This window comes from Nomascus leucogenys, chromosome 23 (genome assembly GCF_006542625.1).
Source record: "Nomascus leucogenys isolate Asia chromosome 23, Asia_NLE_v1, whole genome shotgun sequence".
Taxonomy (NCBI): domain Eukaryota; kingdom Metazoa; phylum Chordata; class Mammalia; order Primates; family Hylobatidae; genus Nomascus; species Nomascus leucogenys.
In genome coordinates, this window is record NC_044403.1 from 15,391,868 (window position 1) to 15,405,543 (window position 13,676).

The window sequence follows — 13,676 nt, forward strand, 5'->3', positions numbered from 1 at the left end:
CTTCACAGTGTTTTTAGTTCCTCATGACTCCTGTGATGGTTAATTTTGTCTGTCAACTTGGCTGGGTCACAGTACCCCTATATTTGGTCAAACATTATTGTGGATGTTTCTGTGAAGGTGTTTTTTTGGATGAGATTCATATTGAAATTGGTAGAGTTTCAGTAAAGCATATTACTCTTCATAATATGGGTAGGCCTCATCCAATCAATTGAATACCTAAACAGAACAAAGACTTACCTCTGAGCAGAATGTCTTGGGACTTGGATGGTAAATAATCTCCTCTGGTCTCCAGCCTGCCAGCCCACCCTACAGATTTTGGATTTGCGCCTCCACAATCATGTGAGCCAATTAAACAAATTTCTTCTTTTCTCTCTCTCTTTCTGTCTCTCACACACACACAGACACACACAGACACATACAGACACAGAGACACACACACACACACACACACACACACACACAATTTTGTTGGTTCAGTTTCTCTGGAGAACCCTGACTAACAAGCTCTCTAAGGCCTAGTTTTAGTTTCTAACAACTTGGGCTTGCGTCCAAACTCTTACCTAACAAGAATGCTGAGATCCATCAGAGCTGTGTCCTTGCACGTTTTCTTAGATCCCTGTGATAGGCAGAATAATACTCCCTACCAAAAGATGTTCATGTCCTAATCCCTGGAAACTCTGAATATGTTACCTTACATGGCAAAAGAGACTTTGCAGATAAAATTACATTAGGAATCCTGAGATGGTGAGATTATCCTAAATTACCCAGATGGACACAATGTAATCAAAAAAGCCCTTCTGAGAGGGAGGCAGGAGGGTCAGAATTTGAGCCAAAGAAGATGTGATGACACGATCAGAGGTCAGAGTGTGCCACTGTGTCGCTGGAAGAGAGCCACAAGCCAAGGAACACAAGCAGCCTCTAGAAATTGAAAAGGTTCCAGAACCAGCCCACTAACATTTTGATTTTAATTCCATAAAACCTGTTTTTCAGACTTCTGAATTCCAGAACGGAAAGAAAATTGATATGTACTGTTTAAAGCCACCAAGTGCGTGGTAACTTGTCACAGCAGCAACATATTTAAATTTTAAGAATACGATTTCTTTTTGGTTTTTCTCACTCATAATTTTTCTTACATTGTTGAGATACTTCCCCAGACCACCTCTGTTAAATCCTACTCAGTGTTAAAGGCTCGGCTCAGGTGCCTGCTTCTCCTTTATTATTGCATTGGGAATGATTCTTATTCCTCTAAAACTCTAGAGCACTTCACAGCACTGATCGTCCATTTATCACATATTATTTCATTGAAGTTATTTGAAGTCAAGGTTCTATACTTGTTTTGCTGCTCCACAGTTTTCAGTTCATGTATTTTATACAAATTAGGCATACATATTCATTGGATGAATGAACCCAAAGAATGTTATCATAAAATATTATTATTATTAGAGACTGAATCTGGGTCTGTCACCCAGGCTGGAGTGCAGTGGCACTATCATAGCTCACTGCAGCTTCCAACTCCTGGGCTCAAATGACTCTTCTGCCTCAGCCTCCTGAGTAGCTGGGACTACAGGCATGTGTCACCATGCCTGGATAATTTGAAAAATTTTTTGTAGAGATAAGGTCTCGTTTTGTGGCCCAGGATTGACTTAAACTCCTGGCTTTAAGCTGTCTTCCCACCTTGACCTCCCAAAGTACTGGGATTACAGATATAAACCACTACGCTCACATATAAAATATAAAATAGTTGATGTTTTATGTAAAAATAGAAAAATAAATTATAACATACGTTTGTAACTTCATGTGATCCATCTAATATCTGTTCCATGTAATGATTTAGATCTCTGAATCTTCTGTGATCTGAATTTGTAAAAGGTAGGTGCCACCAATGAGGAAACCTGTTTTAAGAGAAAAAAAAAGTTATCTTCATTAGTTTGAAAATTGGCCTTTTCATCTTAGGATTGTTCACGAAGTTACAGCTGTATCAGATGGAAGGGCCAATGAAAACATTTGAAAAAGTCATCGTCTACGTGATTCATCCTCAGAGTTTTATTAATATGGCTGTGGTCATTCATGCCATATTAATGGTCATTAATATTAATACTAACTTAATTTAATTTGACATATTAAATTAATTTATATGTCCCTTCTTACTATATTTATGGCAGACCACACATTTTGTCTTTTAAACATATGTGGGGTCTTAAAAAAAGACTGAAGTTAATGGTTCAAAATTTTTCAAAAGGTTCAGATGGTGTTGTTTCTTCTGGGTTCACTAGAGACACCATTACATTAACTAAATTAAGCATTTTAGCAAGTGACATATGCTTCCATCTGCTCTTAGCCTTCTAGAAAATAGTAATACTTTCCCAAAGAGTCTGACTACTTGCAGAATTTCCTTTGCACAATCTGATGATTCATCTTGATGGGTTGAATTTGATGAAGACCAATTATTAGGTGGGATGACTGGTAATGGGTAGCATTTGGTAACATATCTTGCTGTCTACATATACCCTGTCAGGAACTGCCTAGCAGCCTCCTCTGACTCCAGTCATACTGCTGCCTCATCCACACTTCTGCTTCTTTGGTAGGAACCACAGCTTGGCTACCATGCTTGGAGGGGAAATGAACATGGAGGATAGTAAAGGACAGTCAGCAAAGATACAGATGTATGTGATAATTTCATGGCACCCCACTGATTACTGTTGGAAATGTCAGGAAAGTCCAAAACTCTATGCTTGTATATTTTAACAATGAACATTTTATTTTTTAAAGTCTCTTGCAGACTCTAAGACTTAAGTCTTTAAAATTTTTTATCCAAATTTAATCATGAAAATTAGTACCAGTATACAATCAATTGAGCATATAGCATAGAAGATAGATAGATAGATAGGTAGGTAGAGAGATAGATCTATATTCTATATATCTATATATGCATGGTATTTTTTGGGGAGAAATGAATTTGATAAATGAGAGATTAGGCTGGTTTTAAGTATTAATTCACATGTCTGTATGAATTTTCCTTGTTGGTAGAACAAAACAGAAGTCTACGTCAATTCTGCTACTTTGTTAATATTTTTATAGATATATGTACTAAAACATCTTATGTATAAATAAGTACATGAAAGTTGAGGAATGCTTCTATAATACTGTCATTTAATTGAAACTTCTTCGAATTATATGTCAAATACAGCAGTTATTGAAAATTACTTTTTATGATCTTTTGTCTGACAGTATCATCATATCCTCCCTCAATTTCATTCGCAACAAAGATTAGAAAACATCTAACAAAGATTTGATTTGATGTTTGATTATCAGAGTAATTCATTTTCTCAATACCAACACCAATATTTTGATTTGCCCTTTTGTCTGGTCCTCAGAAGTTTCTATAGCCTGATCAATGTGCCAAAATAAAATTTTGGATGGTTGGGAGAAGAAAGTCAACTCTCGCCAAGCATATTACTTTTCTAAAAAAGATTATTAATTTTAAGGAATATTTTCATGTCGTGTACCCCTGGAAGTTACCCAGAAACACAAATAGCTGATTTGAAGTCCACTGTTAGATGGTATGAACTGATTAGAATTTCATTCTTCATTACTGACTTTCTGATCATGCCTTCCAGATGACATTTACATAACTCTCGTAGGGCTTCCCTCAGTAAATTTAGAAGTCATAGGGAATCTTCATCCTTTATTTATGTGCATCACTGTAAGCCTGGGTCCCTTTGTGAGTGTCAGCATGCAAACAGTGTTCAGGGAACATAGGACAAAATGTTCCTTGCCTCCACAGGTTGCTTACACAGTTTGAAAATCAATGTTAAGAACCTCCAGGCAGCAGTAATGAGCAAAGCAGAACCCTAACAAAAGCTGAAAACTGAAAAGAGGCCAATTGAGATAGATTATTAGAATTTTTAAAGTTTTACAAGTTATATTGATATGTGTTGGTGAGGTACAATGTAGAACAGAGACATTTTTGAAACCGAAAAAGGATAGCCATTAAACAAAGATTAACATATTCTTCTCAATTATTAATTAGTAGGATATCATGGCAAACATTGATGTTGAATGTGGTATTTGCAGCCAAACGTTGAGATTTTTTTTTGCCTGTGTCTCTTTTTTTCAGTTATTCTATCAGATTTTTTGATAATTCTAAAACTGGATGTTACTTCTAAAAGTTTCCAGAATGACTTTACCTCCCTCTCAGTCTCTTGAGTATGTTCTTAATTTCTGGACTTCCTGATGCTCAAAGCATCTGAATTTCAAAAATCCTGTTACATATGCCAGTACAGTTTTTTTTTCATGAATGTGAACTACTCAATTTTTAATATTGCGCAATATCTCCCTATGCACTAACTTTGCTTATATTTATATTTTGGAAGGTGACTAAATCCTGAAAGCTGAGTAAAAATCTACATGTATCAAGTATGCCAGGTAAAGTATAAACAATTACATCATAAAAGGACCATTTACTTTACCTAAAAAAAATCTCACTGTAGATAAAACATCTGATTAACCTAAATGCAATATCATAATTTCTGGAAAGCTCACATTTTCAAAATCAAGATACACCTTTTTTATAGACTGAAATCTATGATCAAAATTTGACTGCTTCTAAGTGATGAATTTTTGAAGGGTTATTTGAATAGCAGTTATTTTTATGATATTTTTAGTTTGCTTATGTTTAACATTTTTCCATTATAACATAAATGAAAATAATGATTTTCAAGATGGCTTCAAAATGAACAAAATAACAAATTCAATTTAGATAATGCAAGTTAATAATTTAAAAGTTAAAAATTAATGGCAACAAAGAGTTAGTAATATATGAATTGATATAAATACGTTTACATTTTTCCTGTTATTGAAATTAAATATATATTTAATAAGCATATATATAATTATATATAATTAAATATGTATATTAATAAGCCTATGTATATATAGGCTTTATATTACAGTTATTTGTTGAAAAAGTAAACATATCCAATTTTCTTCTGCAATTTCAATTTCGATTGTATTTTTATAAAAAATAACTAAGAGGATTAAATTAAAAACAGGCAAATGAGACTATTTTCCCAATAATCGAAGAAAAACGAAATAGCTTTTGAAATTGTCTGTCTACAAAATCAATGACTGGAAGTAAAAATAAAATTGCAAATCTTGTTCTGTTTTATGAGACAAAAGATTCTTCACTCTGAGAGCAATTCAGACTCTCTGCTGGGATAGATTCAATGGCATTGGAGTCAGAATACTGTGTTGCTCACAAATAGAAAATCCCATAACCATAATTTTTCTTTTTGCTCAAGGACAAGTACTGAAGGCAAAACAATGTAAAAGGACAGTGCCTTACTCTGGGAAAGTCAGTGATGCAAACTGCTTCTGAAGTTGGCTGTGAAGTTTTGAAAACTGGTCAAATGATTTTTCTATCAGGCCTGTTTTGTTGTTGCTGTATGTCACCTGGATCAGATACAGCTGCAGAAAGTAAATAGATAGAAATCAAAAGATGGCAATAGCAGCCTGTGATACATTCTAAAACCCGATTTTATGTAAACCAAACAAAGGAAGAACCTTTCTGCAAAACATTATCATAAAAGCTAGGAGATGCATTTTGTAAAGGCAAAATTACCTATAAATAATATCTAAGAGTATCATGATCGTATGTGCTAGGAACAGATTGCCTAATTTTTGCTGTTCTTGTGGACATTTTAATTAGTTCTTGATTTATACTCTACCACAGGGCAGGAATTGTTCTCTTTGATGGTTCCCTACTCATAGCTCTTGTTGTTATGATTTTTCCTTGGAACATCCTCTTAATGACACTTCTGCTTAAATTGTAAATTATTTTTCGTTTGCATAGTAAAAAATTGGGCTATAAGAAAGGCTGTGTAGCATAGTGAAGAGAAGTCTGAGATAAAGTCAAGTGATACGTAAGTCAAGATGATGGACTTTAAACTTACATTACTGGATTTCTTGCTGAACCCTAAAATTGTTGCTCTTTGAATCGACCTAGTTGTATTCAGCAAACAGGATTCCTGAGGAAAAGTCTGTGAAGTAGATTTGGCAGGGCTTATGGCTGACATTTGTGCAAGTGTGTGGATCAAGTTATTCAATTTAACAGGGAAACACTCCAGACTTTCCTTTATTTTCCTAGAGAAATGTAAAAGAAAAGACAGTGAGTAACACTCCTCTGCATCTACTTATTTCATTTATGATCTGTTTCTTTGTGTTTGCCAGTGTGAGGGGACAAAGCCAAGAGCCATGCATGTTTATTTGGAGCCCAACTATTAAATGTTATTTGTATAAACTTCAAGTTCGCATCTGGAGTTATTAGCAAATAAATATACAAGAAACTCTTGTGATGAAATATAAAACTGTAGTTGCTATATTGTATAACTACATTTTAAAAAGATTTTGTTGTGGCCGGGCGCGGTGGCTCACATCTGTAATCCCAGCACTTTGGGAGGCCCAGGCGGGTGGATCACGAGGTCAGGAGATCGAGACTATCCTGGTTAACACGATGAAACCCCATCTTTACTAAAAAATACAAAAAATTAGCCGGGCGTGGTGGCAGGTGCCTGTAGTCCCAGCTACTCTGGAAGCTGAGGCAGGAGAATGGCGTGAACCCAGGAGGCGAAGCTTGCAGTGAACCGAGATGGCGCCACGGCACTCCAGCCTGGGCGACAGAGCAAGACTCCTTCTCAAAAAAAAAAAAAATTTTTTTTTTGTTTTTTGGGGGGAATTTTTAAAAAAATTAATTCCAGCTTATATTTATTTAAAATATTTACAAAATTCCAGAAGTAATGCAAATTCCAAGAAGCCTAGTAGCTATTCCCATACTTTCTACCCTATTCTTTCCCTTCCCTTATATGTAAACAGTTTTAACACTTATGGCTCAACTTTCATTGTTTAATTTTTAATTTAAATTTTATTTTTGTATATTTTTATGTTTCTCTATCTTTAAAAAAGGTAGCATACTTAAGTGCTATATTTAACAGACAAGTATTTTATATAAAATATTTTTCATTCTTTGTTTTTCTTTGTTTTTGGTGTTTTTATTTTTGTTGTCTCTGCTTTTGAAAGGTTTTTTCGTATTTAAGAAAGTTTGCATTCTGATGGTATAATAATTTATTTCTATATTTTCCTTTACCCCTTCTTTTTTGTTATTTTTAATTCATTCTCTATAGAGAGTAATATTGAAATCAGCTAATAGCTTCTATTTTTATACTGTTTGTTCCCTTTTCTCCAGTATCTGACTTGTGATATTACCCTTTTAATCTCAGTTAATACCATAAAGCAAACAGTATGCTTATTCTACGTTTAATTTGTGCTTCCTAGCCCCTACTTCCTTTTTTTTTTTTTTTTTTTTTTTTTTCAGAGATAGGGTCTTACTCTGTCACCCAGGCTGGAATACAGTGGTGAGACAGTAGCTCACTGCAGCCTCTGAATCCTAGGCTCAAAGGATCCTCCCTCCTCAGCTTCCTGAGTAGCTAGGATTAGAGGCATGTGCCAGTATGCCTGTCTAAACCCACCTCCATTTTTTATTGACCTACAATTGTATAGTACAATTGAACTATATTGTATAGTATGTATACTAAACACACTTTGCAGTTTCTCTTATAACCTTCACTTAATTTTAAACTCTCTACCAGTCCTTATGCCCACGTCTCTACAATCACTTTGATTACCTGAAAACTCATGTTCCAGTAAATTCTTCAAGAAGTGCTCAAGGAAATAAGTTTCTGAATTCTTGTAAGCTGACAACAGTTGATCTGTGGCCTTTATACTTGAAAGTTAGTTTGCCTGGATATAACATCATTAGCTCACATTTTATTTTTTGAGTGCCATAAAGCTATTCTATTTTCTTCTGGAATAAAGGATTACTATTCAAAACTCTGATGACATAGTAAATTATTTCCCATATAAGTGAGTTAGTCTTCCGGCCTACATGCTTAAAGAAAGTTTCTCTTTCTGCAAAGTTCAGTAGTTTTTCTAAAACATGCTTCTGTATTGGTTTTTCTGGGTCATTTTTTTGAATAGTGCCCTTTCAATACGTAATTTCAAATCCTTTCACTTTTGAAATTTTTTTCTTAAATTATTGTCTTAGTATTTGTTAAAATACTAAATATGCTATTTAGTTTTGATATAGTTTTATATATTATTTCATTTTCTTTTTTTCAGGGACTACTATTATATGTACATTGGATCTTCATTGCCTTTCTTTATTTCTTTTTTATTTTAAAAGTCTTCTCTGTTTTTACCTTCTTTCTTGAGGCATTGTGTGTTTTGTTGTGTTTGTTCATTCCCATGTCTCTTCTAGCTTATTGTTTGTAAAATCACATTTTCTTTTATTTCTAATTCTTTCTTGGGTTCAATCACTTCCTTTCTGAGGTTTCCTGATTGTGGTCTATGTTGTTCCTTCATATATTTATCATTTTCTTAATTTCCTTTATCTCAATTAAATATAAGGATACAGTTTATCCTTTTGGTGGGCATGTCTTTCTGGCCCACTTTATTTGTAAGGATATTATTTTGCTTCTTATTTCTCTTTTTCTTGTTGTAATTCTATATGACTTTCAACCATGGTCATTTTTCTTGTTCATTTTTATATAAAATGAGTATTCCTGAACTTTCAGGAAGGAGTAGAGGATTTTTTAGGGTCTGGGGCTCCCTTTTCTGTTGCTGTCACATAGTGATTAAAAAAAAAATGATTTTGGCCAGATGCGATGGCTCCTGCCTGTAATCCCAGCACTTTGGGAGGCTGAGGCCAGTGGATCACCTGAGGTCAGGAGTTTGAGACCAGTGAAACCCCGTCTCTACTAAAAATACAAAAAATTAGCCAGGCATGGTGGCAGATGCCTGGAATCCCAGCTACTTGTGAGACTGAGGCAGGAGAATTGCTTGGACCTGGGAGGTGGAGGTTGCGGTGAGCCAAGATTGTGCCACTGCATTCCAGCCTAGGCAACAAGAGCAAAACTCTGTCTCTCTCTCTCCCTATATATATATATAAAATTTCATACAATACATTCTGAGATATTTCTGCTTTGATCCCCTCCCTCCAACTTTTTCTGGACTTTGATTTTCCCTTTGCTAATATTATCTCTTGTCCACGCAATTTGGATTATATGTCCAACAGTTTCTCTTTAGTGTGAGAGAGACCCTTTTCTTGGAAGAAAGCCCCAGTTAAAGTTGAGAATTCATAGATTGCCTAATCTTTTTATATTTGCCACAGAACCTTCACCCTTGCCTGTGAAATAGAGTATGCAAAAAGTACTTCCAATTTCAACTGCTTTTCTCAAATTAGCCTGCTCAGCTTCCAACAAATAACTGTTGACTCTTTTGGAGTCCCGCTCTCAGGTCAGCCAGAGTACCTGTGGTTTCCCTTAGCTTCCTTCTATCCAAATGCTCATACCACACAAATCTTGTAATTTTATGGTTTGCCTCTACCTGCTTTTGTTGTACGGTTCTTTGGGTATACCTTGTTGCCTAGTTTTGTCATAAATGTTGCTATCCTGGTTGATTTGCCTGTTATATGTAAGAGATTTAGGGACATTTAAAAACTTGGCATTTTAGCATATATAATTCAAGCAACACAGGAAAATATAAAGTAAAATGTGAAAGGTTCCCTTTTTCTTTTCTCCATGGGAGGCCAGTGCTCCTCCCCAGAAATAACCACTGTAAGAAGTTTGACACCATTCTTTTTTGAACTTTCTCTATATATTTGTGCAAACACACAGACATGCAAACACACAGACATGCAAACACAAAGACATGCAAACACACAGACATGCAAACACACAGACATGCAAACACAAAGACATACACATTGTCCTTATTCCTATTACATGCCAGGTACTATTCTAGTGATAGGATTTAGCAATGAACAAAAGAGACGCAAGTTTTTTGACCTCTTAGAGTTTGTATAATCTAAAATTCTGATAGTAATTAATCAAGTAAAAATATAAAATTTGATAAACTAATACGTATTATAAAAGAAAATAGGAAATAGGGAGAGGAAATATGGGGGTAGATAATAGTTTTACAATTTTAAATAGGATGCCCACTGCAAAGTGCTCATCTCACTGAAAAGATGAGCTGAATGATTTGACAAAGACCTTAACTTGCCATGAAAGTAGGCCATGGGAATTCTGATGAAATGCATTTTAGGCAGAAGCAACAGCTAGTCCACAAGCTCAGAAGTAGATGAATGACTAGAGTGTTTAACAAGCAGCAAGAGGACGGCAGTGTGGCTGACACAAAGTGAGTAGAGAAAGAAGGGAATCAAAGACCTAAAGGGCACAATTGCATAAGAACTTTGACTTTGTGTGAGATGAGAGTTAGAGAAGAATCACAATTGTATGTAATGTTGCAAATTTTTTTTGTTAACTTAATAATATATTTTACAGGGAAAAATTAATAGTAACTGGTACATAGTAAGTGATCCAAAAATATTTGTTGAATGACTAAACTATCTTTCTAATTCAGAACATAGCATTAAATCATATTTTTAAATGGCTACATGGTTTCTCTAAATATGGATGAACAATGTTTAATGTAACAATTTTTTAAATTGCAAAGACATGTTTTTTCTTTACTGTTTAACTTTGTCCAAAACCAAGGGTCTGTATATACACAAGCCTGTTTCTGGCCTCCTCATTTTGTTGCATTTATCTCTTTGTCTATCTCTGTGTCAGTATTACACTATCCTAAATAGCTGGAGCTTTATAGTACATCTTGAAATCCAGAAAAACGATTATTTTACCTCATTTTCTTTAGGGGGTTCTTCACTATTCTAGGCCCTTTGACCTCCTAAATACATTTTAGAATTAGCTTATCAAGTTCCCCCACACTAAAAACCAATAGGTAAGGATTTTGAATGTACTGTGTGCAAATTACAAATCAATTTGGAGAATATTAACATCTCTATAGTATTAAGACATTCAGTTCACGAATGTGGTATATTGTTCTATTTAGTTTGGTCTTGCATATTTTTTGTTGGAGTTATTCTTTGGTTTGGCATATTTTGTATGGCGTAAATGCTATCTTTACTAACTTTTAATTCATATTTGATAATATATGAGTAGATCTTTAACTCTTATTAATTAACAACATGCTGTGTAGTCATGTAACCTGCAAATAATGGTAGTGGCTGTTTTTGTCACTCTGCACTGCTAAGAAACTTCCACTTCAATGTTAAATGGAAGTGGTGATAGCAACCATTTTTGGTGTGTTCTTGATTTCAAAGGAAAAACTTTCAATGTTTACTGTTAAGCATGATGTTTTCTGTAGGTTTTTAGCTATATGTTAATGACATTCTTTTCTATTTCTATTTTTTTCCTAAATGAATGGTTCTACATTTTATTAACTACTTTTCTGTATCTATTTAGGTGATCATATATTTTCTTTTTAATTTTTAAAGTACTGAGTCTTAAATGTTTACTTTGTAACCACTTATTTTACTAAATTCTTGTTATTTTGATTTGTTTGTGTGTGTGTGTGTTAATTCTCTGGGATTGTATTAATTATTGTATTATTCACTTGAAAAAATAACTGCATAACAAAGTTTAATTAGAGAGCTTTATTATCAATATAGAAGATACTATCTTTTCCCCACCGTTAGTGAGAATGCTTATCATTTTTAACTTTTGAAAGTATGATGCTTATCTAAGCTTGGATCTATTCTGAGTGTACTAAAATTTTCCAGGAGGAATGGATGTTGAATGTAATCCAGTATGACTTTTCTGGGTTGGCATCTATCAAAGTGATCATGCAATGCCTTCTTTACAACTAATCTGCCATGTCCTCAATGTTAAAAATATACTTCAATTATGTTTAATAATTTTCCCTTCAATTTCATAAAAATTCAAGGCCATTTATCTTGTTCTGGTATTAAACTTTTTTGAATAAATTCCAAATTTTTCCACTATTATACATCAGTTTAGGCCAAAACTTGCTAAGAAGGTTAAAATACGACTCTGATCCCATTATTCATCCCAGTGTTCACCATTTCTAAAGACGTTGTTTGCACTTACGAATTTACAGGTACACAGTGCAGTACAAAACATTATTTCTTCATCAGCACTTTAAAGACATGAGGATAATAATAGTAGGAGTATAATATTAATCATCATTTATGGAGACTCTACCATTCATTCATTGAACATTGATCCAACAAACATTTACTGAACACATTTTATTTGCTGGAGTGAAAAGATTTAGGGTGACAGCATGTACTCACTTCTCATGAAGATATCAGTTTTAAGTTTTGTGAATCATAAATTTTAAGTTTTGATGAACTCACCCTCACAAAATCTCAACTATGCCCATACCTTATTCTTACATTGCCCAACAGTTAGGATGTAAGAAGGCTGAAGATGAAGGGTGAGACTTTATGGTCAGCCCATGGTTTGGGGACAGACTTTCACTCAAATCCATCTCCTGTCTCTCAGGTGTCAGACTTAACGGGTCAGACAAAACAGTGTTGTTAACTATGATTGGACTTGGGACTGGGGCTCTGAGTGTAGTAGGTTTCAGGCCTCTGTGAGCATCTAATTTATCCAAGTAATAGCTCCCTGATTTATTTTGTTTAATGGCAGCATTAGCAGGATTATGCTTTGGATTATCCTTATATTACAGGAATAAAGCAGCAGCTGGGAGGATTTTAGCTTTTAAGTTTCCTAAGGGAAGCCTCCAAGCAGTCTTGATAAACACTTTTAACCCTCCCTTGCTAGGCACTATTCTATGTGCTGGGAGGTAAAGAAGAGAAACCAGATTTCTGCCCTGAGGAAGTATATATCCCTTGGCAGGTAGTACACTAAATGCTTCATGTTAATCTTTTCATCCTTAGAGAAGAGCAGTCAAATTATTTCAGCAATAGATAAGAAAATGACCAGGAGAAGTTAAATGCATACCAAAGGTGACATCACCTAAGAAGTAGTAACTGAAGAATTCTACTCATGTTTATCTGATTCCTTAGTCTTTGCTCTCACTGTGGATTTTAAAAAGTAAACAATAATTCAATTTTGTCTTTCAGAGAAAAATAAGCCAATAACTTGTGGAATTCTCAGGTGGATCAAAGGTACTAAGACAGTGATCCTTTGATTTTTACATAGAAATAACCCTTAGGTAAAAAAAATGTAACATAATTCTAGCTGCCAAGGAACATAGTCTAAAGGGACCTATAATAAGCATAAAATTTCTTAAGTCTTAGGTCCTGTCTTAAAAAATGTGTACACATTGTATTCTACTTCATAATATATGCACTTTTTATATAAACTGGATATTTTAATTGTTTATCATCAGAAACAATTGCTTCTAATAGGTTTCCTAGCACTGTGTGTGTGAATGGGCGATTGAGTTTATCAGTCTCAGAAAACTGAGTTGAATCCAGAGCTCTGATCTTCTGTGTCAGGTTCAGCATCTAGGCAGATTATTTTTTCTCAAATTAAATATAAATTCACATTTATGTTGATATGTGACTACAAATGGCAAACATTTTTTGCTACTTTATGAGCTACATCAGACTAAGCATTGAGAAGAGATGACTGATGCCATTAGCAGTTTGTCTACGAGAGCATATTTCGATTTACAGTTTAAATTGTGCATATATTTGGCAGTTGGATAGAATAACTGTTTCAATGGTCAGTCTCTTTAATAGTCACAGGAAAATATTTCTCATAAGGCTT

General features: G+C 34.3%; 1 protein-coding gene across 3 annotated transcripts in view; it reads right to left on the bottom strand.

Annotated features, from left to right (window-relative positions):
* PIK3C2G (phosphatidylinositol-4-phosphate 3-kinase catalytic subunit type 2 gamma) overlaps window positions 1–13,676 on the bottom strand; it is a 403,925-nt gene that overhangs the window by 90,740 nt on the left and 299,509 nt on the right. For all 3 annotated transcript variants that reach the window (XM_012502330.2, XM_003265569.4, XM_004092097.3), the window contains 3 exons: window positions 5,952–6,141; window positions 5,345–5,466; window positions 1,784–1,892 (listed from right to left, as the gene is read on the bottom strand). In XM_012502330.2, the coding sequence (XP_012357784.2) occupies window positions 1,784–1,892; window positions 5,345–5,466; window positions 5,952–6,141 (421 nt within the window). The remainder of the gene's footprint in view (window positions 1–1,783; window positions 1,893–5,344; window positions 5,467–5,951; window positions 6,142–13,676) is intronic.